At 42.0% G+C, this 25,395-nt stretch overlaps 1 protein-coding gene across 4 annotated transcripts in view; it reads left to right on the top strand.

The window, feature by feature from the left end:
• LOC140492065 (TNFAIP3-interacting protein 1-like) overlaps positions 1-22,399 on the top strand; it is a 69,259-nt gene extending 46,860 nt beyond the window's left edge. For 3 of the 4 annotated variants that reach the window (XM_072590773.1, XM_072590957.1, XM_072591043.1), the window contains 6 exons: positions 1,699-1,824; positions 2,171-2,296; positions 2,418-2,492; positions 6,830-6,997; positions 13,759-13,834; positions 21,188-22,399. In XM_072590773.1, coding sequence (XP_072446874.1) covers positions 1,699-1,824; positions 2,171-2,296; positions 2,418-2,492; positions 6,830-6,997; positions 13,759-13,834; positions 21,188-21,234 — 618 coding nt within the window. In that variant the 3' untranslated portion in view covers positions 21,235-22,399. Of the gene's footprint in view, positions 1-1,698; positions 1,825-2,170; positions 2,297-2,417; positions 2,493-6,829; positions 6,998-13,758; positions 13,835-14,320; positions 15,681-21,187 lie in introns of those variants that run through there. The other variant, XM_072590867.1, reaches the window with a different exon arrangement.
• The last annotated feature ends 2,996 nt before the right edge of the window (positions 22,400-25,395 follow it).

The following is a 25,395-nucleotide window of genomic DNA, read 5'->3' as shown; positions in this document are numbered from 1 at the left end:
CCATCATTGTAACTGAAAAATACAAGCACAAAAATACTGATATCTTCCCACTTTTTTTAATGCTATTTTGCCAGTAACATTTTTTTTTCCCTAATGGCCAAATCTGAATTTGCAGAATATTCAATTAGAGTTCAGGTAGTTTGGTTGGATTTGTGTGTTTGTAAATGTTGCAGAGATTCAGAATGGTTTTCCCCCTTAGTTGTTACAAGATATTGCTATTTGGCTGCTGATTTCACCAATGACTCGATTGGTGGGATTATCCCCTCTCCTAGAGAGGGCAAGAAGGGGAAACGATTGGGAAAATCTGCTGTGGCGAGAAACACAACACTTCTCAGTGTCTCTGGCTAAGAAGGTCAGAGGGCAAGTCTCTCAACTCCCCAGTAATTAAGGCCCTTATATGGTCAATTAATGACCACATTAGGGCCTCAACTAGCCACCTCCCCAATCACCTGCTTCCCCAGTGGATGTGAAAGGTAGTTACTTTCCCGAATAGGAAATCATGGGTTGGGGGCTCCTCCAGTTGCCCTAATTGGGGAAATCAAAGATGCAGATGGGGAGCAAAATGGCAGCCTCTGAAATGGCAGCCACACCACTTCCCTTGCATTTTGACCTCCTCCTCACCGCAAGCCTCCAACTCACATCTCAAAAAAAAAGAAAAAAATGCCTTATACTCTAGTCACTGGATCTCCTAACCATGAATGAGTGTCTTTAATTTGTGTTTAAAAACATTTAATATTCCTGTTTTTGTTGATAAGTTTTTGATAGAAATGAATGGAGGTGTATCTAACTTCCTTCTCTGTCAACAGAAATTATCCCAGGACATTTCTCCAGCGTTGACTGTTTCTTGGCTCAGACTTTGCAAACTCTGATCTTCCCAAATGGAATCTCTAACATTTCGTGTCTTTTGTATTCCAGATTCTAATCTAGAACTTCAGAGCGAGTGCATCGCACTTCATTTTCTTTGCCCATCCATGTCAGTAAAGTGATGTGTTTTATCAGAGATGTGTGACGGATACGATTTTACTTGCCCCACTGGCTGTGGTTTTTTGATGGGGTGGGGGCCACATCAAATATGTTGGGTGGCAAACTCACCAACTTCCCACCCCTCCCAAAGATCAAGCCCACAATAAATTTGTTCTTGGAGACCTTTCCAAACAGCCCCCTCTATCAGCCCTCATTTTTTTAGCTCCAAAGGTGGGAAGGAATTGGGGGCACGTCATTCATGTGTGCATTACTCACATCAGGGTCACCCCTGCAAGATGCTGAGCCCTCTGATTGACCAGCAGCTTCTGGAAACCCAGCTCCATGCCCTTGCTTACCGGTCAGTTCTTAATGAGCTGACTGGCAAGTGATACAGTGAGTTACCTCAACAGTAGGGAGTTAACAACTAATGTGCTTGGCCCACACTTGGGTTGCAATTTTCTGACAAATTTTCAAAATTTCTTCTGCATAAATAATACTGTGGAGCTTTACCTCACCATTGCTTAGTAAAAGGAAACATTAAAATGGTATTCTTATCTCAAAGGAGTCCAGGTGGTGATACGTAAGCTCAGCAGACTGGAATTCCAAAATGCTCTACCAGACAGTGGGAGGATGTCAGGCTGGACTCCTTTGTTTTTCAAAAACGTAGTCTCCATTATTGTGACACAATGGAAAGAGATTGTTAGTCTCAGGTGTTTAAAATTAATTTTGTTTCAGGCTCTGTCTGATGCTTTAAGAAAGCAGAATATTCCTTGCATGGCTCACGGTTTTGATAATGCAGAAATAATGAGAAAGTCTCATCCTGAAGAACTGACAACACAAATTGAGATCCTAAAGCAACAGGTAATGTCTAATATGTTGAATGCTTTTCATGGAATTATAACTTGCGTAGCGTATGGTGTTTAGATAACCCTGCTTATTGCTTCATTTATATTTATGTCCTGAGTTTAAGTTTAAAAAAAAACCTCATCCTTCTTATCAACTCTCTCTATGGTCTTGCCCCGTAATATCTAGTGGCCCAACAATCTTAATCTGATCTCTGTGCATTCCAAATTTTAATCTCCTTCAGCCCCTATATAATGTAGCCCTCTTGTGTTATTTCTTCTGTAGATAATCAAGAATGTTGACCAGAATTGTTTCATCCAAATTATATCGATGAGCTCTTAAAATGTTTGGGATTCTGTTAAAGGTGCAGATATTTGAAGAAGACTTTCAGAAAGAACGGTGTGACCGGGAAAGAATGAATGAAGAGAAAGAAGAATTGAAGAAAAACATTGAGCACCTACAATCAAAACTTACTCTTCTTAACACACGGGTATTAATATAGTAGCTGTCTTTCTATGCTGCTAATTTACTGAACAATTGTTTCATGTTCCAACCACTTGTTTGATTAATGGCCAGACGTAACTTAGGGCAACCTTTATTTTTTATCACAGCTTAAGACTTATGAGGAAGACTTTATCAAGGAAAGAAAAGAAAGGGACTTACTGGGAAAAAAGCTGAAAAAACAGGTATGAGACTATAATATTAAAATGGTTTCATGTGATGCCCTTGAAAATACCACCTAATAAAACAAGTAAAAATTAAGAATTGGTTAAATGAGTCTTGATTTAATATAAACTTTGTGCAATTAATCATTCTCTTCTTGTAAAGAAATACCTGAAGGTTATTACCAACATCTTCAATACAACTCAGCTAGCTGCGGGACAAATGAATCTTTACGTCTAGTTGGCAGGCTGTACTGAGTGAAGCATTCACATCTGAGTCTATGTCCACTAAGCATAGGCATCCCATCAAGATCATCTAATAGTACCCTGATTGAATGTATTCATCAAGTGACCTTTACTATCTATTAATCCAGTCATATGATAGTATGATAGAAAAAGCAACATATAATGATTTTTAAAAAAACTTTACTCCGCTTGCCGTGGATTTAAGTTTCTCTGGTTCAACCATCTATTATTCTTTGGGGAGGAAGTTGTTCTGAAACTGAACCATATAGCCCAGCTAAGTTCCATCTTTTTAGTCTGGTCTTTGCTGAATGCAGAGTTGGAAGCAACTTCTGATGGTTCCAATTAGAACCAATCAGCTTAACATTAGCAAGAGAAGAAATCATTGTGTATTCCAAATCCTAATAAAGAGAGGCCTGTGTTGAATGACTGAGAGTAATGTAGGTATCTAGCCAGTCATGATGTCATTGCATGGTCAAATCTCTTGTCTACTCAGTTTAACTGATAATCAACGTTTTCAGTGAGGTTTAGGAGGCATTACAGATATTTCGAGAACATTATCTCCCAGCATGAGTCACTGCCTTTACGAAACTGTAAAAATATTTGATTTCAGTTGTTTCTCAGATAGGGCACATACTTATCTACATTTTTCATATGTAAAACTATTTCTGCATATCTGAGGTAATTTTAACAGATCTTGAAGTTCTACAGATGATAAAGATTACTGTACCATTAACTTTTGTCATTCATTTGTGACCTTTGACAACTTCTGCAGATAAAATAACTTGGATGGTTCAACTGAAACCGAGTCCCTGATGCTGTTATAGTCAGCAATGCCTGAAAATCCTCTGTCACTGCTGTCCATTAGGACACATACACACAAAGCAAGGGGAATTACTTTGTAATCAGAAAGCCATCTTAAAGAAGTGACTCTTGAGCTGTGTGACAGACATCATTAAAACCTCAGGGTGCCTTCATGCACTTGTTCAGTCTTTATCTGCTCCTGAAATAATATGATAGTCAGTGCCTTTGTAAGGCAATGTTTACAACAGTAAAGAGAGGGATAGGCTAGAACTTCAAACAATGGCTTTTAGTTTTTCAATGAATTAACCCAGAATGGGAAAATGTCTTCTAGACATTCAGCTGCATTTTTCAGAATAGCGAACATTCAAATGTGAAAAGTTTTGTATTGTGCTGAATGTTATTTGGATTTGAACAGCACGAAACTTCCTTTTGGCTTGATGATTTATTTGGGTATTTATTAATTCCCAAATTCAAACTCATAGCTATTACTGAAACTTAGGGGGTACATTTTGACTTTACTTAAAAATTGTCATGGAGAATTGATAGTGTGCTTTACATTACTCCTACATTTTGTGGGCGGCACGGTAGCACAATGATTAGCACTGCTGCCTCACAGTGCCAGAGACCCAGGTTCAATTCCCGCCTCAGGCGACTGACTGTGTCTGCGTGGGTTTCCTCCGGGTGCTCCGGTTTCCTCCCACAGTCCAAAGATGTGCAGCTCGGATGAATTGGCTATGCTAAATTGTCGGTAGTGTTAGGTAAGTGGGAAATACAGGGGTATGGGTGGGTTGCGCTTCAGTGGGTCAGTGTGGACTTGTTGGGCCGAAGGGCCTGTTGCCACACTGTAATGTAATCTAATCTAATCTAATTTTATTTCCATTGGCTTCATGGGTGCAGCTGTGTGCACCTGGGGATGGCAGGGAGGATGTCTAATTAGCTGGGCAGGGGACAGACCTGATACCTGCCTTTTTCTGCTTGGAATTAAGTTTGGTATAGGAAACCCAATCGAGAATCACTCTTCTGTTCTTCCCTGTAATGCTCCACACCACTCCATATCCCTCTGCTCGCAGCCCCCAAGCCTGGACACTTACCTGTCAGATCAGTCGCTAATTTAAATGCAGTTTAACTAGATGTGCTAAGTCTAGTGCTGAAAATGTGTTGCTGGAAAAGGAATCCTGAAGAAGGGCTCATGCCCGAAACGTCGATTCTCCTGCTCCTTGGATGCTGCCTGACCTGCTGCGCTTTTCCAGCAACACATTTTCAGCTCTGATCTGCAGTCCTCACTTTCTCCTTAGTGCTAAGTCTAGTAAACTGTACCAAAGAGCTAATCTGGATTATATGTTAGTTGAGAGGAGAGAGATTTCAAAAAGACATGAAGGGCAAATGTTTTACATAGAGAGTGGTTCGAGTATGGAATGAACTTCCTGAGAGTGTGGTGGATGCAGGCACTGTTACAACAAAATGCAGCTAAATGACGAGAAGACCTATTCCCATTCTAGGTTAATCCATTGAAAAATTAAATGCCAATTGTTTGAAGTTCTAACCTACACAGCTCTTTACTGTTGTAAATGTTATCGTATAAAAGCTCTTACTTAGAAATGTATGTGAATAGGAAAGGTTTGGGGGTTTGTGAACCAGGAGCAGGCAGATGGGACTAGTTTAGTTTGGAATTCTGTTCAACGTGGACTTGATGAACTGAAGGGTCTGTTTCTGTACTGTATAACTCTATTGGAAGTGACATCTTTACCAGTGGGCTTGATAAATGGTTAGTGCCTATGATGAGGCTGGACTGTGTAAATTAGACAGATTTTTATGTAAACATGTGGAGAATGATTATCTCCTCCCTGGAGGTGGAGAGAAAAATGCTGAGAAAGGCAAATAATTGGGCGAGTTGGCTCTGGAGAGATACTTTTCTCATTTTTATTAAGTTGGAGGCCCAATTAGGAATTTTCTTACTGCCGATGAGGGGTCTTGTGTGGTCAGTTAAGGACCACGCTTCACCACTAGCCCAAATGAGAAATGATCTCAATGAAGCCTATAAAATGCACAAAGGGAAAGTTGGGGCAGATGCATGTAAGATGTTTCTCCTGGATAAGTCATTAGGAACCAGGGAACACAGCTTCACAATAAGGGGCACGTGACTTAGGATCAAGGTGAGCAGAATTTTGTTTCACTAAATGTTGTGAATTGTTGTAGTTCAGTATGTCAGAAGATTGTGGAAGGTAACTCATTGGGTACGTTTTAAAGTAGTGGTTGAAAGATTTCTAAATGCTGGTTGTAAAGGATATGAGGATCATGAGGAAGAAGGGCATCGAAGTGGATGATCAGTCTCTGGGAGCTAAACTGGTATAATCTGCTCTTGGAAAAGAGATGATCCCAGGGGAAGGACAGGGAAGACAAACCTATCAAGTGGTGTCAAGAGGAGCACTCATGCTCCTTCTATTTCCACATCATGGCCCCACCAAAAAAAAATTGAGAAGGAAACTGCACCCTTATTTTTAGGAGTGGCATGTAAAGAACCTTTTAAGACTACCAAAGCTTTAGTTTTAGCCTTGACTGGCCCTGACTGAGGGAGCAGCCAGCCTAAAGCCCAGGAGCAAGGTAGAGAGTTTGCACTTGACCCTGAGTGTGGTAAAACCCCACTCTCACCACAAACAGAAATTATTATTAGACTATACATCAGAATCATAAGGAATGGGAACAGGAGAAGCCTACTTGGCCCCCTGTTTACTATCTCCTGGCATCTGTTGTGATGCTTGAACTCCAGAAACCTAGTTAATAACCTGTTGAGATTTACTGTTTTAAGGGGATCATGGGTCATGGGAGAAGGCAGGAGAATGGGGTTTGGAAACCCATCAGGCATGATCAAATGGCAGACAAACTCAATGAGCTAAATGGTCTAATTCTGCTCCTATATCTTGTGGTCTAACGTGGCTCACTTGGCTTTTATATTTAATGCTCCTACTTACAAATCCCAAGTATCCAGCACACTACTGTCTCAATTTGCCATGTCAGGATTTGTGAGTGTTGTTTTTGAAACTTTGAAATAAACTGCTGCAAGGACAATTAAAGGTTTGAAATGTTTGTGAGGGATGCAAATGCAGCCTTGCTATTAACCTGAATTAAGTTGGAAGCAAGCTGTTCAAAGGCATTGGCTGGGCTGATGGAAAAATTCACACCCTTCAGACGTGCTGGGATGGTAATAGAAGATAAAAGGAGTGAAGGCATATTTCAAGTCAATGGCACAAAATTTGCAAGAACCCATTCTGACAGTCTCAAAATAAATAATTTGACTTTTTGTACGTTTACCTCAGGCTACAGGCATTCCGCAGTCACCTGCAACCCCTTACCCACCTCTGGCGTATGCACCTTGTGCACCATACATTAACTATGGACATCCCTATGGAATCCCTGTCCACTATCCAGGCCCTGCATTCATAATGCCTCAGACAGAGAGTAGAGGTTATCAGCAGCATCCCATGGTGAGTAATTCTTTGGTCAGTGCCGAACACTGAAATACTAAATGTACACCAAGCATAATTGAAATTTTGATCTCATCTCTAAAGGGAGAGTAAGGTGTAAGGGAGCCATTTCTTTGTTATGTACTCTATGAATTTCTATTTTCATGTTCAATTTATGTATTTAAAAGAATAGTTTGCTCCCACATGATGGGGACTCTCCATGCTAGCCCTCACAGCTTTTTTTCCTCCAAAAGTATGTGATGAGACATCACAGTAGCTGGAAATTATTGATCATGTGACTGGAATTCACTTTGTTTCCTGAAAGTGCAAGATCTCTTGTCTTCTAAAGACAGGAACATCCTGTGTGTGGACTCTTGTTTTCTCATATTTCCCATTTTCCAGCTGTACCTTTACCTGCCAACATCCACATTTAATCTACTTTTGAAAGTTCTTGCCTCATACCATCAAAATTGGCCTTCCTCCAATTTAGAATTTTAACCTTTTGATCCATTTCCATGATCTCTGGCCCCAAAGTGCTCCCCCACTGACTCCTCAGCCACCTGCTCTGCCTAATTTCCCAGGAGTAGGTCAAGGTTTGCACCTTCTGTGGTAGGTACATCCACATACTGCATAAGAAAATTTTCTTGCACACATTTAACAAATTCCTCTCCATCCAAGCCCTTAACACTATGGCAGTCCTCATCTATGTTTGCAAGATTAAAATTCCTTACCGTAACCACCCTATTATTCTTACAGATAACTGAGATCACTTTACAAATTTCTTTTTCAACTTCCTGCTGACTATTGGGGGGGTCTAAAGTACAATCCCAATAAAGTGATCATCCCTTTCTCATTTCTCATTTCCCTGGATGTATTCCCAGAAATATCGTCCCTAAGTACAACCATAATGTTATCCCTCATCAGAAACGCCACTCTCCCTCCTGTCTTGCCTCCATTTCAATCCTTCCGATAGCATCTATACCCTGGAACATTAAGCTGTCAGTCCTGTCCATCCCTGAGCCACATCTGTGTAACTGTTATGATATCCTAGTCCCATGTACCTAACCATGCCCTGAGTTCATCTGCCTTCCCTGTTAAGCCCTTTGAATTGAAATTCATGAGTCCTGCCTTGTTCCCTACTTTGTTCCTACCTGTCCTGTTTGTTTGATTTATTCCTTCTCCCAACTGTACCCATGTCAAACTGATCTCTTTCCTCATTATTTCCATGGTTCCCTCCCACCGTCTACACTAGTTTAAATCCTCCCGAGCAGCTACAATAAATCTCCCTGCCAGTATACAAAGAACAAAGAACCTTACAGCACAGGAACATGCCCTTCGGCCCTCCGAGCTTGCGCTATCCAGATCCTCTATCTAAACCTGCTGCCTATTTTCTAAGAATCTATATCACTTTGCTCCCTGCCCATTTATGTATAAGACCATAAGACATAGGAGTGGAAGTAAGGCCATTCGGCACATAAAGTCCACTCCACCATTCAATCATGGCTGATGGGCATTTCAACTCCACTTACCCGCATTCTCCCCGTAGCCCTTAATTCCTTGTGACATCAAGAATTTATCAATCTCTGCCTTGAAGACATTTAGCGTCCCGGCCTCCACTGTACTCCGCAGCAATGAATTCCACAGGCCCACCATTCTCTGGCTGAAGAAATGTCTCCGCATTTCTGTTCTGAATTTACCCCCTCTAATTTGAAGGCTGTGTCCATGGGTCCTAGTCTCCTCGCCTAATGGAAACAATTTCCTAGCATCCACTCTTTCCAAGCCATGTATTATCTTGTAAATTTCTATTAGATCTCCCCTTAATCTTCTAAATGCCAATGAATACAATCCCAGGATCCGCAGCCGTTCCTCGTATGTTAGACCTACCTTTCCAGGGATCATCTGTGTGAATCTCTGCTGGACACGCTCCAGTGCCAGTACGTCCTTCCTGAGGTGTGGGACCAAAACTGGACACAATACTCCAAATGGGGCCTAACCAGAGCTTTATAAAGTCTCAGCACAACGGTGCTTTTATATTCCAACCCTCTTGAGATAAATGACAACATTGTATTCGCTTTCTTAATCACTGACTCAACCTGCATGTTTACCTTTAGAGAATCCTCAACTAGCACTCCCAGATCCCTTTGTACTTTGTATCCGTCTAGATACATCTTAAACGACACTATCATTCTTGTCCCTATCACCACCACTGACAACACATTCCAGGCACCCACCACCCACTGCGTGAAGAACTTTCCACATATATTTCCACTAAACCTTTTCCCTCTCACTTGGAACTCCTGACCCCTATTAATTGAGTCCTCCGCTCTGGGGAAAAAGTTTCCTGCTATCCACCCTGTCTCCACCTCTCATGATTTTGTAGGCCTCAATCAGGTCCCCCCTCAACCTCCTTCTTTCCAATTAAAATAATCCTAATATACTCAATCTATCCTCATAGCTAGCACCCTCCATACCAGGCAACATCCTGGTGAACCACCTCTGCACCCTCTCCAAAGCATCCACATCCTTTAGTGCCCTTCTAATTCGGGTGCAGTCTATCCTTCTTATACAGGTCACTTCTACCCCCAGAAGAGATTCCAATGATCCAAAAATATGTATCTTTCTTGCCTGCACCAGCTCCTCAGCCATGTGTTAATCTGCTCTATCCTCCTATTCCCACCCTCACTAGCTCATAGCGCTGGGACGAATCCAGATATTACTACCCTGGAACCTCCTTTTTAAATTCCTGCCTAACGTCCTATTTTCTCTCCTCAGAATCTCAACCTTTTCTCTTCCTATATCGTTAATTTCAGAGTGTACAATGACCTCCTTTTGAGAATATTCTGCACTTTGTCTGAAATATCCTTGATCCTGGCATCAGGGAGGCAACACACCATTCCTTATCTTGCTGTCAGCTGCAGACACATCTATCTGTGCCTCTGACTATAGAATCCCCATCACAATCAATTGCTTGGAACCTGGCATACTCCTTGTTAAATTAGGGACAATCTCGGTACCAGAAACCTGTCTATCGGTGTGACATTCCCCTGAGAGCCCATCACTCCCTACATTTTCCAAAACAGCATACACATTTCAAATGGGGTAACCACAGGATACTCCTGCACTGCCTCCCTCACCTACCTTTCCTGGAGGTAACCCATCTATATGACTGTATCTGCCGTTTATCTTCCTCCCTGCAACTGCCATCCATCACAGCCTCTAGCTCCTGTAGATTCCTCATTGCCTCAAACTGCCGCTGCAATCAATCCATGCAATTCGATAGGATTCACAACCAAACACACTTCCCATGGTTATAATTGTCAGTAACATGGAAACTCTCCCTAATCTCCCACATTCAACGGGAAGAGCACATCACACTATGTTAAGATACAAAAATGGCCTTTCAATCTGCAGAAAACAGCACAGTCTTACTGCTCTTAAAAAAAACTGTTCCAGGACAGCTTATTTTGTTTGTTTTTATATTTTTGAAGTTTAATCAAAATGCAATTAGCTGCACCCCATGCTGTAAGCTCCCACACTCCGGTTTCTCCAAGGTCAGCTGTGAATTTTGCTATTTGTTCATTTTCCTTAGAGCAAACTCCGCTATCCAGAGTTTCTTGAAACCAGACAGCAAAGGCAGCAGATATGCAGATTACTGCTGGTTCAGATGGCAGTGTAGGTTTCTTTCTCTGTTTGAGTCACTGTCCATGTGGTCACTGCCTTTGTCTCCCTCCTTTTTTTAAACGTGCCATTGTTTTGATTTTTGTTTTCCCCCCCCCCAAAGTTCCAAAACAATGCACCAGCTATGAAACAGTAATGACTGCTCCTACAATTTCAGGAAATCAGCTCCAATACTGAAAATACCTCAAAAAAGGAGCAGCTCTTACAGCCATAACTTTTACCTGTCGTCCATCTTGGATTACCCAGAATTCTTTCTTGAAAGTTTTCACAAGACAGATAACATATGGAAACTCATAACAGTCAGTATGCTATTAAAATTAAAACAGAATTATTAGTAATAAAATTGGTCTTATATAGTGTTGTGATATTCATCACAGAAACAAGTCATCCAGATCAACCAGTCTGTATTGATGTTTAAGCTTCTCCTCCTCCATATTTTCTTGTCTAATTCCTAGCCATCTGTTCCCTTCTCCCTCAAATGCTTGTCTTGTTTCCCTTTAATCTAATGCTTCCAACTAGCCCCTGTGGTAGTGGGTGCCATATGCTTGCCACTCTTTTTTTTGTAAAGCAGTTCCTTCTGAATTCACTATTGAATTTCTTGTTGACCGTCTTCTATTGATAGCTTCTAGCTGTGCGTTTTCCCAGAGGAGTAAAAAAATCTGCTTATGTCCACTCCACCGAAACCTTTCACAATTCTAAATACCTCTATAAGTCATTTCTCAGCCTCACTTTATTAAGGAAGGAGAGACTCTGCTGTTCGTCCTATCCTGAGATATATGCCCAAACATTCCTGGTGCCACCTTTGTAAATATTCTCCAGATACACTCCAATACCTTTTTTAAATATTCTGCTGATCAAAAATACACAGTACTCTGTAATTTAACTAAGTTTTGATGCAGATCTAGCACAACTTCCCCAGTTTTCAATTCTTTATCTCCAGAAACAAACATTTGTGCTTTATTTGCTTTCATTATGGTCTTGCCAACCTTTGACGCAACCTCTAATGATTCATGCATTTGTACCTCACAATTCCTTTACTACTCTCACACTTTCTCGCGCTCTCTAGAATTGCGTCTTCCTTGGGATGAATGACTTCCCTATTTGTCCTGTCAAAATGTACTATCTTACATGGGTGGCATGGTGGCACAGTGATTAGTACTGCTGCCTCAGCGCCAGAGACCTGGGTTCAATTCCCACCTTGGGCGACTGTCTGTGTAGAGTTTGCACATTCTCCTGGTGTCTGTGTGGGTTTCCTCCGGGTGCTCCGGTTTCCTCCCACAGTCCAAAAGATGTGCAGGTCAGGTGAATTGGCCATGCTAAATTGCCCATAGTGTTAGGTGTTGGGGAATGGGTCTGGGTGGGTTGCTCTTTGGAGGGTCGGTATGGACTTGTTGGGCCGAAGGGCGTGCTTCCACACTGTAAGTAATCTAAAAATCTCATCTAATCTACATTTGTCTATGTTGACCTACATTTGCCAATTAATTAAACATTTTTCAAGTTTATTTATGTCCTCTTGTGTTTTGTTGCAATCCTTCTCAGTTTTGATTATTCCAGCCAATTCATTGTAACCCACAAATTTAAAAATTGCTTTATTGATTCCAATGTTTAAATTGTTATTCTAAATTCTGAACAGCAACGGTCCCAGCATTGATTTCTGTGGAAAAGCACTTCTCTTCTCCCTCTCTGATTTAACTAACTACTTATAACTTCCACTCACTGCTTTCTTACCTGAAGCCAGTGAATAATCCATTCTGCCAACTATTTCCTGACTCCACATTCTCTGACCTTATTCATTAGTCACAGTGTACTGCAGCAATTCAACACAGCTCCATCGAATGCATCTTCCAAACCTGTGATCTCTATCATCTAGAAGGACCAGGGCAGCAGATGTATAGGAAACACCACCTGCAATTTCCCTTCCAATTTACACACCATCCTGGCTTGGAAATATATTGCTGTTCCTTCATTGCTGTTGGGTCAAAGTCCTGGCACTCCCTAACAGAATTGTGAGTGTACCTACACCTCAAAGTTCAAGAAGGCAGCTCACCACCACCTTCACAAGGGTAATTAGAGTGCCCTGGCCAGTAATACCGAAATACTGCGAACAATACTTTTCTAAAAATCTGTTATGAGGCATCTCATTGAAGACCTTCTGAAAAACTTTCAGATAAATTGCATCTTGCCTAGTAACAAAAAGTTGCCAATAATGAATGAACATCCCATTTTGGCATCATACCTGTTTATTTACTGGGGGTAAAAAAATTGTTCAACTCCTTAGTTAAAAATCTCACAACACCAGGTTATAGTCCAACAGGTTTATTTGGAAGCAATACCTTTCATCAGGTGGTCTGAAGATGAAGGAACAGTGCTTCGAAACCTAGTGCTTCCAAATAAACCTGTTGGACTGTAACCTGGTGTTGTCTGATTTTTAACTTTGTACACCCCAGTCCAACAGTCTGGCCTCTCCAAATCATTTCAATTCCTTAGTTTTATTTTCCCATTGTTCCATGCTGACCGGTTGATTGATTGGTCACCATTAGACTACAAGTAAAGTCAGAAACAGTTAAAGTTTCTCATAGAACCCGCTATTGCCAGATTTGCACTTGGACTTGAGATCAGTGTCACCACCATGCTCTCCCCTGCCCCGGAGATAATCTGAAATCAAAACGAATGTTAAACATTACCAAAGATACCTTTGAATTTAAAGTGTTGAATTCTACAGTAGCTCTGTACCTTCAGAAGAATGCTCAAGGCTCAGGCTGTTGTACAGTTTTATCTTCTAGTATTCCTTTTAATTCTGCTTCTTAGTACATTCACTGCCATTTTTCACTCTGCTCGAAGTTCAAAGTAGATGTTGAATTTCTCTTTCATGCCAGATGCATTGTTTCAATAGAAAAGCATTTGTAGTTGCTATCTAACCCAATATGATTTTGTTTCATGTTTGTGGTCAAAACATATTTAGAGTTTTTCTTCAAATGTGACATACCGTTAATTCTGGCCTACCCCGAAAGAATCCAAGAGTCTCTTGTTGTTTTTGTCAACTATTCAATAAATCCTCAATCCTCTTATTTATTTCTTATGTCTGCATAATTTGTCATTTTCAGCCAGAGTGTCCCTGGTATCTTCCATACTCCGAGCTTTCACCAGATCAACAAAATGTTCAAAAATGCAGGCCGAAAGGTAAATTTTAAATATGCAGAACTTCAGTTTCTTTTGTTACATACAATTGCCTTATGTCACTCACTACTTTGATACTTTGTCTTGTTGATACAACTGATGTATAAATGTAAGGATAGTTCAAATCAAGGTAACCCTATTCCGCCACATTATGGAACAAGAGAGAACCACATGTATCAAGTCAAGAAACCCCCAGCATTTTAAACCCCTAAGCATTTTAAATAAGCTTGCTTTATACCTGGGATTTAAGTTGGGCATTCAGTTTCGTGTATCAAATAAACTTGCCCATTTGGCTCAGAATTTTTGTATACTTTTGTGGAAAAGTTTCATTCTGGAGATTCCGTTTTTAGTTTGACTTTACTGAGTATGTCTGCATATATTTATGTTTAACACGCACTAGCAGACCTGTATTCAAATCCAATTTAAATGCTTTTTAGAAATGTATTAAACGAATTCTAAATTTTCTTTCCCTCACTTTTGAAATTGCAGATATTACCTCAGCAAAAAGAAATGCAAAATAGACACCATGGCATAAAAATGATTTGTTATGAATATTTATCAATGCCTTCAAACAACACTAGGCCTTTGCTGACTACTGTCATGTTGCAGTCGCTGCTGTTTAATATATTTTTGAAGTATGCTGTTTGTTTCCATTTCTAAACAAACCATAATGATATGTTAAATATGAAACAAAAGCTTGCCTTTTCAGCTATAGTCAGGAATGAAATGATTTTCATTTGCATGACTTATTTAATGTAGTAAACCATCCCAAAGTTTCCATTGGGGTGTCACCAAACTTCAGTGTTCCATCAGAAAGGAGAATATCTGGCGGTAGGTCTGTCTTATGGACAGCGATTGAACAGTTTTGGCCTATACTCCCTCGAATTTAGAAGAATAAGAGGAGATTGAATGAAGTATGTAAGATGCTCGGGGGTATTGACAAAGTAGATGTAGAAAGGATGTTTCTTCATGTGGGGTAACCTAAAATAGATGAAAAACTGCTTCCCCAAGTCTATAGAATTTGCTATCCCAGACTATGGTGGATGTTGGGACATTAAGTAAACGTAAGGAGGTGATAGCTTTTTGATTAGTATTACTTTGAAAGGTTAGGGAGAATGGGAAGGAAAGTGGAGTCGAGGCCGAGATGAGATCAGCCACGATCGTGTCAAACGATTGAGCAAGCTCGAAGGGCTGAATTACCTACTCCACCTACTTCTTATGTTCTTCAAAATTGGAACACTTGATGTCATGGAAGATATAATCTCATTTTTAGAATTTGGATTTTTTTTAAAGGCAGATGGATTTTAATTAAATCTGTGATGTGTTTTGGTCACAAAAATGGTCAAAGTCAATTTGGGACAGTGAGCTAAATAAATCATTTCTAAGACAACATTATAAATTCAGCTAACTGCCTAACAAACTCCCTAAGGCATTAATGGGGAAACATGTTTTGTACTGTTAGGTTTATGGGGGTGGGAGGAGGGTAGAAAAAACACATTAAGGCAACTAGTTTAGTTTTAACTTCAGAGTAGAAGATTCAAAGTTTGTTCAGAATGTAGAAAATTTAAGTTCTCAGAATTGTGGAAGTTTCATCCTATGACACCAAGAAAGCAATCCTAAAATGGTCTCTACATTTAAAATAAAAACTGGACAGATAAAAGATCAAGTAAAAGTTTAACAGCTGAATTAGGAGCAATATTTCTTTGGGATTGAGTCACTGTGACAGGTGGTGTTGGGAAGTCAGTTGAAAATTTGATGTTTGTGTTAAGGTCGTCCTTACTGTATTATATATGTATAGCTTTGTTTTGCTTTTCTTTTATGTAATAAACTTGTTTTGTGTTAAAGAAAATTTGCAGTCTTGTTTGAATGTGTTTGTGTTTAACCACTGTGTTAACGATCTATAGAAATTAAACACATGATCTATTTAAGCCAGATTTCATTTGAGGGTGTGAATTGTCTAGTATTTCCATCAGGTAGGTAAAAACAATGACTGCAGATGCTGGAAACCAGATTCTGGATTAGTGGTGCTGGAAGAGCACAGCAGTTCAGGCAGCATCCAAGGAACTTCGAAATCGACGTTTCGGGCAAAAGCTGTTCATCAGGAATAAAGGCAGTGAGCCTGAAGCGTGGAGAGATAAGCTAGAGGAGGGTGGGGGTGGGGAGAAAGTAGCATAGAGTACAATGGGTGAGTGGGGGTGGGGAGAAAGTAGCATAGAGTACAATGGGTGAGTGGGGGAGGGGATGAAGCTGATAGGTCAAGGAGGAGAGGATGGAGTGGATAGGTGGAAAAGGAGAAAGGCAGGTAGGACAAGTCCGGACAAGTCATGGGGACAGTGCTGAGCTGGAAGTTTGGAACTAGGGTGAGGTGGGGGAAGGGGAAATGAGGAAACTGTTGAAGTGCACATTGATGACCTGGGTTTGAAGTGTTCTGAGGCAGAAGATGAGACGTTCTTCCTCCAGGCGTCTGGTGGTGAGGGAGCGGTGGTGAAGGAGGCCCAGGACCTCCATGTCCTCGGCAGAGTGGGAGGGGGAGTTGAAATGTTCGGCCACGGGGTGGTGGTGTGGTTGATTGGTGCGGGTGTCCCGGAGATGTTCCCTAAAGCACTCTGCTAGGAGGCACCCAGTCTCCCCAATGTAGAGGAGACCGCATCGGGAGCAACGGATACAATAAAGGATATTAGTGGATGTGCAGGTAAAACTTTGATAGATGTGGAAGGCTCCTTTAGGGCCTTGGATAGAGGTGAGGGAGGAAGTGTGGGCACAGGTTTTACAGTTCCTGCGGTGGCAGGGGAAAGTGCCAGGATTGGAGGGTGGGTCGTAGGGGGGTGTGGACCTGACCAGGTAGTCACGGAGGGAATGGTCTTTGCGGAAGGCGGAAAGGGGTGGAGAGGGAAATATATTCCTGGTGGTGGGGTCTGTTTGGAGGTGGCGGAAATGTCGGCGGATGATTTGGTTTATGCAAAGGTTGGTAGGGTGGAAGGTGAGCACCAGGGGCGTTCTGTCCTTGTTACGGTTGGAGGGGTGGGGTCTGAGGGCGGAGGTGCGGGATGTGGATGAGATGCGTTGGAGGGCATCTTTAACCATGTGGGAAGGGAAATTGCGGTCTCTAAAGAAGGAGGCCATCTGGTGTGTTCTGTGGTGGAACTGGTCCTCCTGGGAGCAGATATGGCGGAGGCGGAGGAATTGGGAATACGGGATGGCATTTTTGCAAGAGGTAGGGTGGGAAGAGGTGTAATCCTGGTAGCTGTGGGAGTCGGGTTTGTAAAAAATGTCAGTGTCAAGTCGGTCATCATTCATGGAGATGGAGAGGTCCTGGAAGGGGAGGGAGGTGTCAGAGATGGTCCAGGTAAATTTAAAGTCAGGGTGGAATGTGTTAGTGAAGTTGATGAATTGCTCAACCTCCTCGCTGGAGCACGAGGTGGCGCCAATGCAGTCATCAATGTAGCGGAGGAAGAGGTGGGGAGTGGTGCCAGTGTAATTATGGAAGATCAACTGCTCTACGTAGCCAACAAAGAGACAGGCATAGCTGGGGCCCATATGTGGGCCCATGGCTACCCCTTTGGTCTGGAGGAAGTGGGAGGATTCGAAGAAGAAATTGTTAAGAGTGAGGACCAGTTCGGCCAAACGAATGAGAGTGTCGGTGGAAGGGTACTGTTGGGGACGTCTGGAGAGGAAAAAACAGAGGGCTTTGGAGGCCCTGGTCATGGCGAATGGAGATGTAGAGGGATTGGATATCCATGGTGAAGATGAGGCATTGGGGGCCAGGGAAAAGGAAGTCTTGGAGGAGGTGGAGGGTGTGGGTGGTGTCTCAAATGTATGTGGGGAGTTCCTGGACTAGGAGAGATAGGACAGTGTCTCAGCATGCTCCTGCCCCACTGAACTCATCTCTACCTACCTCGACAATGAGTCGGCCAGGGTGGTGAGGCTTGTGGATCTTGGGAAGAAGGTAGAACCGGGCAGTGCGGGGTTCCCGGACTGTGAGGTTGGAAGCTGTGGGTGGGAGATCTCCTGAGGTGATGAGGTTCTGTATGGTCTGGGAGATGATGGTTTGGTGATGGGGAGTGGGGTCATGTTCGAGGGGGCAGTAGGAAGAGGTGTCCTCAAGTTGGCGTTTGGCTTCAGCAGTGTAGAGGTCAGTGCGCCAGACTACCACTGCGCCCCCTTTATCCACTGGCTTGATGGTGAGGTTGGGATTGGAGGGCTGTGCGTTGTGAGGGTGAGAGGTTGGAGTGGGGGAGGGGGGTAGACAGGTTGAGGCGGTTAATGTCCCGGCGGCAGTTGGAAATGAAGAGGTCGAGGCCAGGTAATAGGTCAGCGCGGGGTGTCCAGGTGGATGCAGTGTGTTGGAGGTGGGCGAAGGGGTCCTCGGAAGGTGGGCAGGAATCCTGATTGTGAAAGTAAGCTCGGAGGCGGAGGCGACGGAAGAATTGTTTGACATCACGGCGTGTATTAAATTCATTGATGCATGGACGGAGGGGGATGAAGGTGAGTTCTTTGCTGAGGACTGATTGTTCGTCCTCAGTGAGGGGGAGGTCTGGGGGGATGGTGAAAATTCGGCAGGGCTGGGAGCTGGGATCTGGTGTGAGTGTAGAGCTGGGAGTGGGGGCAGAACCTGTAACTGGAGTGGGTGTGATGGTGGGGGGAATGGGGGTAGAGTCATGAGCAGGAGTAGTGTTCCCCTCGGGGTTCTGGGGGGGCTGGGGATAGTGACAGTGGGGTCTGTGGGGGGCATGTCAGCAGAATGCAGGTGAGTGACGCTGGTGGGGGCGGAAGTGGTGGTGACCACGGCAGTAGGGGTGGCAGAAGTCACTGAGCATGTGGCATCGGCGATGATGTGAAGGGTGAAAGTGATGTCACATGTGTTGCATGAGGAATTGCGAGGGGTGGAAGTGGTTGTGGGAGTGGCCATGATGGGGGCGGAAGTGACATCATCAATCAGCGTCGGGGTGACAGCTGCACCGGCGCATGGCTAATGGCGTCTGAGTAGATTCCGAGGCCAGGGGAATCTTCTGGAATGTTTGAGGAGCGCTGGTTATGGAGGTGGGTAGATAAAAGTTTGTTGTACTTACAGTTTTCGATGTTTGAGACTTGGGATCATAAATGATCAACCATAGAATCAAAATTGCCACAGTGTACAAAGAGGCCATTCATGTTCGTACTGTCTCTGAGCATTTCACCTCTCTGCCAAGCATTTCCCTTTTCTCCTAAAACCCTTTCTGTTGTCTTCATCTCGATAATTATCCAATGCTCTCTTCTGTCTCTCACTTGTACCCACCTTCCCCAAACTTTCAGGCAGTGCATTCCACACCCTCACAATTTACTGTGTTATAAAGATTTTCTCACCTCACATTTGCTTCCTTTGCAAAACACTTTAAAATTGTGCCGGCTGGTTCTCAATTCATTTATAATTGGGAACAATTTTGCCTTATCCACTCTATACTCAAAATTTTGAAAATTTCAATCCAATGTCTTAGCCTTCTACGTCCAACTTCTCTAATGTTCCCTGATTAACTGAAGGGTTTCATCACTGGAACCATTCTAGTAAAGCTCTTCTGCATACACTCCCTCTCCGCTGCGTTCACACCCTATCTGGTTCCATCCAGAACTACACACAATACCTCAGCCAAGATCTGGCCATAGTAGGAGAGGTTTAAGAAAGATGTGAGGGGTAAAATTTTTTTACACAGAGGGATGTTCGCATGCAAAATTAACTTCCTGAAAAAGTGATGGATGTGGGTACAATTACAACATTTAAAAGACATTTGGATACATACATGATTAAGAAAAGATCGGAAGGACATAGGCCAGGAACAGGCAGGTGGGATGAGTTTAGTTTGGGATGATGTTTGGCATAGACTGGTTGGGTCAAAGAGTCTGTTTCTGTTCTGTATGACTGTAACTACCCAACTCTTGTATTCTCGGCCTTTATTGAATAAGCCTGGAATATTGTATACTTTATTACCAACAATCTTCCCCTGTTTTGCCACCTTTAATGACTTGGGTACATATGCACTCTGGTCTCTTCTCCTCCGCACCCGTTAGAATAGTAGCCTTAATTTTATGCTATCCCCATTTTATTTGTACCAGGATAGATCACCTTAAACTTTGCATTGAACTTTATCAGCCATCGATCCACCCATTCCACCAGCATGTCAATGTTCTGCTGAAGTTTCAAAATTTTGAGGAAAGCCAAAAGGAACGGTTTAACAAACAACATAAAGGATCAGCAAAAATTGGAGAAGCAGAGAGAATTCCAAAATTTGCACCGCAAACAATTGCAGTTGTACAATGGTCCAACAATAGAAATTAAAGTATATTGTCAAATTTGGAGCTTTGCCAGTGCATTCTTGTTTTTCTTTTGTCAACTTAGCCTAGTTTATCTCAGAGGAATTTAAATCTGTCCTCAGGAGCAGCATGGGAGCCCTGAGCTCCATCACTGCCCTTAACATGGCAAATTAATGACCACTTTGGTGGCAACACGATAATGCCATTAGTGGAATTCTGGGAAAAGTTTGTGGTGCGAGGAGGTTACCCACTAGAAGCTGGGTGGGCCATTTTGCAAGTTGGGGGAGGAGTGATAGGGGAAGGCACCCACAGCATGTCATTTTTGAAAGATCTTACCAGCACCTTTGCCAATATTCCTCCTTGGACAAGCACCAACAAGAACAAGTTTGCTGGTCGTTTTTCCCACTGCTTGAGCATTTGACTGTGTGCAAAATAGCTGTGATGCTCATCCACAATAATTGTTCCACAATGTAACTTCACTTTATGTGAAATGCTTTGATACCTTTTTTTTGAGGAGCAAAGATATTTGTTTATATAACAGGAATAAGATCAGACTGTCAAATGTTTTACCAATCAGTGAAAGCATGGCTGATCTAACACCAACTCCAAAGTTTACCCCATCTACCTTTTCGTACATTTTGGTTCACAAACATCTATCCATTTTAGTTTGAAGATTAATAATTTATATAGCCTCAATTGTCAGTTTTAGGAGAATGTTACATAATTTTTTCATAAAGAAACCTGTTTTTAATTGGTCTCCTGAAAGGTCTAGCTCAATGTTTCTTACCATGCACCATTGTTTTGATTTGACTTATTATTGTCACGTGTACCTTGGTACAGGGAAAAGGTTTGTTTTGCATGCAGTGCAGGCAGATCATACCTTGCAAAGTGCACAGGGGTAGTAGAACAGACCCAGGAATACAATATTATGGCTGCAGAGAAGGTGCACCAAGAGCAACATCAGCATTAAAATTTGCGAGGTCCATTCAGAAGTCTGATAAGACCGAAGAAGAAGTTGTTCTTGAATTTATTAATTCATGTGTTTAAGCTTTTGTATCTTCTGCCTGACAGGAGAGTATGGAAGAGGTTATAACCGGGACAGGGAGGGAGATCTCTGATTCTGCTGGCTGCCTTTCCAAGGCAGTGAGAAGTACAGATGGAGTCAATGGATTGGAGGTTGGCTTGTGTGATGGACTGGGCTGTGTTTGCAACTCTTTGTAGTTTCCTATGGTCCTGGGCACAGTGGAGGCCATAGAAAGCTATGATACATCCGGATAGAACGTTTGTTATTCTATATTCCCCAGCTAACTAAACATAACTCCTCCCAACCTGCCCGAATTGTACTTTCTAATAATTTGAAAGTTGAAATCAAATCCCTCTCTAACCATCTAAATTCTGGGGGAAGCAACTTTTATTTGTTTAATCTTTTCTTTTAGCACAGCCTTTGGAGTTCCGGTGTCAATCACGGAAATCTATCCCTCTAAGACCAATATATTCTTAAAAGCCAAATACAGTTGATGTTGGAAATCTGAATTTAAAACTGAACATGCTGGAGGAAACCCAGGTTTGTTGGTCTGTATGGAGAGAAAAATATTATTAATGTTTCTAGTCCAATTTGACAAAGAGTCATTGGACTTGAAATCCTCTCTGTGACAATAAATCCTTCCAGGGGTGTGTGTGTGTGTACAACATAATACAAAAGTAGTTTAATTTATTGCATATTTTAAAGTGAAATACTTTGCTTTTTTTAGTTGCATGTGACCAGCTAGTCTTGCTGTGATATTAAAATAATGTTGCTGCTATGAAGATAACTTCAGTTTGTTTTGAAGTAATGTCTCGTCAATGGCGCTGATGAGACATGCAACTCGACTTCCAAAGAAAGAGAGCACCTTTGCAAGTCCAGTGCCTCTTCATTTGTGTAAGAATACATTTTGGGTTAAAAAATGCAAGCAGTTTCTTTACTTGTCACTAAAAATAATGTAACTGAGTTAACTGAAGAAATCATAAAGGATATTTGACATGGAACAACAGAAAATTAATGGGAACGCTTCACATTCTGATTAAATTTGCAGTCTAGCTGAGAGTTGTGGTCCAGGGTGAAATTTGAATCCACATTAATTCAAGGATATCATTTTGGGTCTTGAACATTTTTCATTGTCCATTCCTCTGGAACACTGTTGCTATGGTAATATTTTTTGTAACTTATTGGCATTTTGATGAAATGTGTTTGTAAATTTTGGATGCATTTTGTAACATAATGCGACATTTTTGTTTAAAATGGGAAAAGAGAACCAGCCTGACCATTTGTGTGCTTATTTGGAAAAGTATTGTTGCATTATTATATATGCATGGATAACAGAACACTTTCACACATTTCTCCAGGTTCCAGTATATTCAGTGTTATCTAGTCAAGTAATGGTGAACGAGAGGGCACAAGATGAGGAGAAATTTATTTTCTCAGAGGGGAGTAAACCTGTGATATTAGAGTCATAGAGATGGACAGCATGGAAACAGACCCTTCGGTCCAACCCGTCCATGCCAACCAGATATCCCAACCCAATCTAGTCCCACCTGCCAGCACCCAGCCCATATCCCTTCAAACCCCTTCCTATTCATATACCCATCCAGATGTCTTAAATCTTGTAATTGTACCAGCCTCCACCACTTCCTCTGGCAGCTCATTCCATACATGTACTACCCTCTGCATGAAAAGGTTGCCCCTTAGGTCTCTTTTATGTCTTTCTCCTCTCACCCTAAACCTATGCCCTCTAGTTCTGGACTCCCCGACCCCAGGGAAAAGACATTGTCTATTTATCCTACTCATGCCCCTCATAATTTTGTAAACCTCTATAAGGTCACCCCTCAGCCTCCGACGCTCCAGGGAAAACAGCCCCAGCCTGTTCAGCCTCTCCCTATAGCTCAAATCCTCCAATCCTGGCAACATCCTTGTAAATCTTTTCTGAACCCTTTCAAGTTTCAATACATCTTTCCGATAGGAAGGAGGCCAGAATTGCATGCAATATTCCAACAGTGGCCTAACTAATGTCCTGTACAGCCACAACATGCCCTCCCAACTTCTGTACTCAACACTCTGACCAATAAAGGAAAGCATACCAAATGCCTTCTTCACTATCCTATCTACCTGCAACTATTCTTTAAGGCGGAGGACTGTTGAGGCCGGGTCATTGAGTACATTCAAGAGGTAGACATATTTTTAATCAATGAGCGAATCAAGGGTATTGGGATAATGCAGGAATGTGGGGTTGAGGATTATCAGGTCAACTTTGGTCTCAACGACAGAGCAAATATGGTGGGCCGCTTCTGCTCCAATGTCTTATGGTCGTACATCATATCTAAAGTGATGCTTAGCTGGGATTTTACTACAGCACTGCAGGCATGAAAGCCGTAATGTCCCAGCATTGATGAGCACTTGCCTCTCTGGCCGTGTGATTCCCTGAGAAAGTTGCTTGACAGCCAATTACATAATTAATGAGATGAAAACTGGAAGTTTGGGCTAAACATGTCATTCCACTCCATGGTGTACCAGGCATCATGGATCTCAATCAAAGAAATGCTTCACTGAAAATGGAAAGATTCTATCCATATATTCCACCACTTAACCACTGAGGAGAAAGATATTTATTACAAAGATAATTGGTGGCTATTTTAGATTTTTCCTGATTTTTATTTCCATTGAAATTAATTGCATTTTGCTTAAGGGATTTACAATCTTACAATGGTCCAGAATTTCCCTTATTTCGTTTACACCACAATTACATCAACATTTGTTTTAACTACAGCTTCTCTTATGGAAACTTACAATTGCAGTTCTTGTGGAAAACGGATGATTTTTTTGGAAAGTAGTAACTGGTGTAAAATTCCAGCAACTTTCTTTTAGTTGTGGAGTTAGAGACCTACCAGAAGGAGGTAGTACTGAACCTGATGTTATATAAACATCTGGGTAATCCAAGATGGAGGACAGGAACAATTTCTGGCTGGAAGAGCTGCTCCTTTTTTTGAGGTATTTTAGGTGTTGGAGGTGATTTCCTCGAATTCCAGGAGCAGCAATTACTGTTTTATATGCTGTTGCATTGGTTTGGAACTTTGGAAAAAAAAGTCAAAACAACAGCAGTTTTAAAAGGGAGAAGAGCAGACAAAGGAAGCACATGGTGAGGGCAGAGCAGGGGAGAGAGAGAAAGAGAGAGAAAGAGAGAACCTGCACAGTTACCGCCTTTGCTGTTTGAATTTGTGTATCACTGGACATCGGAGTGCATCTGGGAAAATTAACAAACAGTGAAATTCACAACTAATCTTGGAGGAACTGTTGGGCAAAGTTCACAACACAGAATCAGATAAGTTAATTGTTTTAAGTCTGTCCAAGAGAAAGGCTGCAGTAGTGAGTACAGTGGATTCTTTCTTGATTATGTTTTTGGAGATAAGTCTCTTGATTAAACTTAAAATATAAGCCATAGCTATTAATTTAACCTGGGGCAGTGTTTGTAGAGGAATAAGATGGTGTTATTTTCTGGGTCTGTAGATTGTGAAGGAGCAAAAATGGCCTTTGCAGTGATATGTACTTCTTGTCAGATGTGGGAGTTTAAAGAGAGTTTAAGAATTACTGCGGATTATATCTGCCATAAATGCTGTTAGATGCGAATCTTATCAGATCAAGTGGATCGGTTGGAGAGATAGATAGAAGCAATGAGGAATTTGCAACAGCAACAGTATGTGATGGATGGCAGTTATAGGAAGGGGGGAAAGTCTCAGATACAGTCACATAGATGGGTTAACTCCAGGAAGGGTGAGACATTTCAGCACGTAAGGCAGGAGTCTTTTGTGGATATACTCATTTCAAACAGGTATGCTGTTTTGGAAAATGTAGGGGGTGATGGATTCACAGGGGAACGTAGCACGAACAGCCAGGTTTCTGGTATTGAGACTGGCTCTAATGCAACGAGGGGTACTTTGGCTTCCAAGAGATCAATTGTGTTAGAAGATTCTGTAGTCAGAGGTACAGACAAATGTTTCTATGGCCAGCAGAGAAAGAGCAGAATGGTGTGTTGTTTCCCTGGTGCCAGGATCAAGGATGTCTCAGAGAGGGTGCAGAATCTTCTCACAGGGGAGAGGGGCCAGCAGGAGGTCATTGTCCACATTGGAACCAACGACATTGGAAGGGAAAAGGTTGAGATTCTGAAGGCAGATTACAGAGAGTTAGGCAGAAATTTAAAAAGGAGGTCCTCAAGGGTAGTAATATCTGGATTATTCCTATTGCTACGAGC

Source organism: Chiloscyllium punctatum, chromosome 1 (assembly GCF_047496795.1).
Source record: "Chiloscyllium punctatum isolate Juve2018m chromosome 1, sChiPun1.3, whole genome shotgun sequence".
Classification (NCBI taxonomy): domain Eukaryota; kingdom Metazoa; phylum Chordata; class Chondrichthyes; order Orectolobiformes; family Hemiscylliidae; genus Chiloscyllium; species Chiloscyllium punctatum.
The sequence above is the reverse complement of the archived record's forward strand: the minus strand, read 5'-3'. Positions and strand labels throughout refer to the sequence as shown.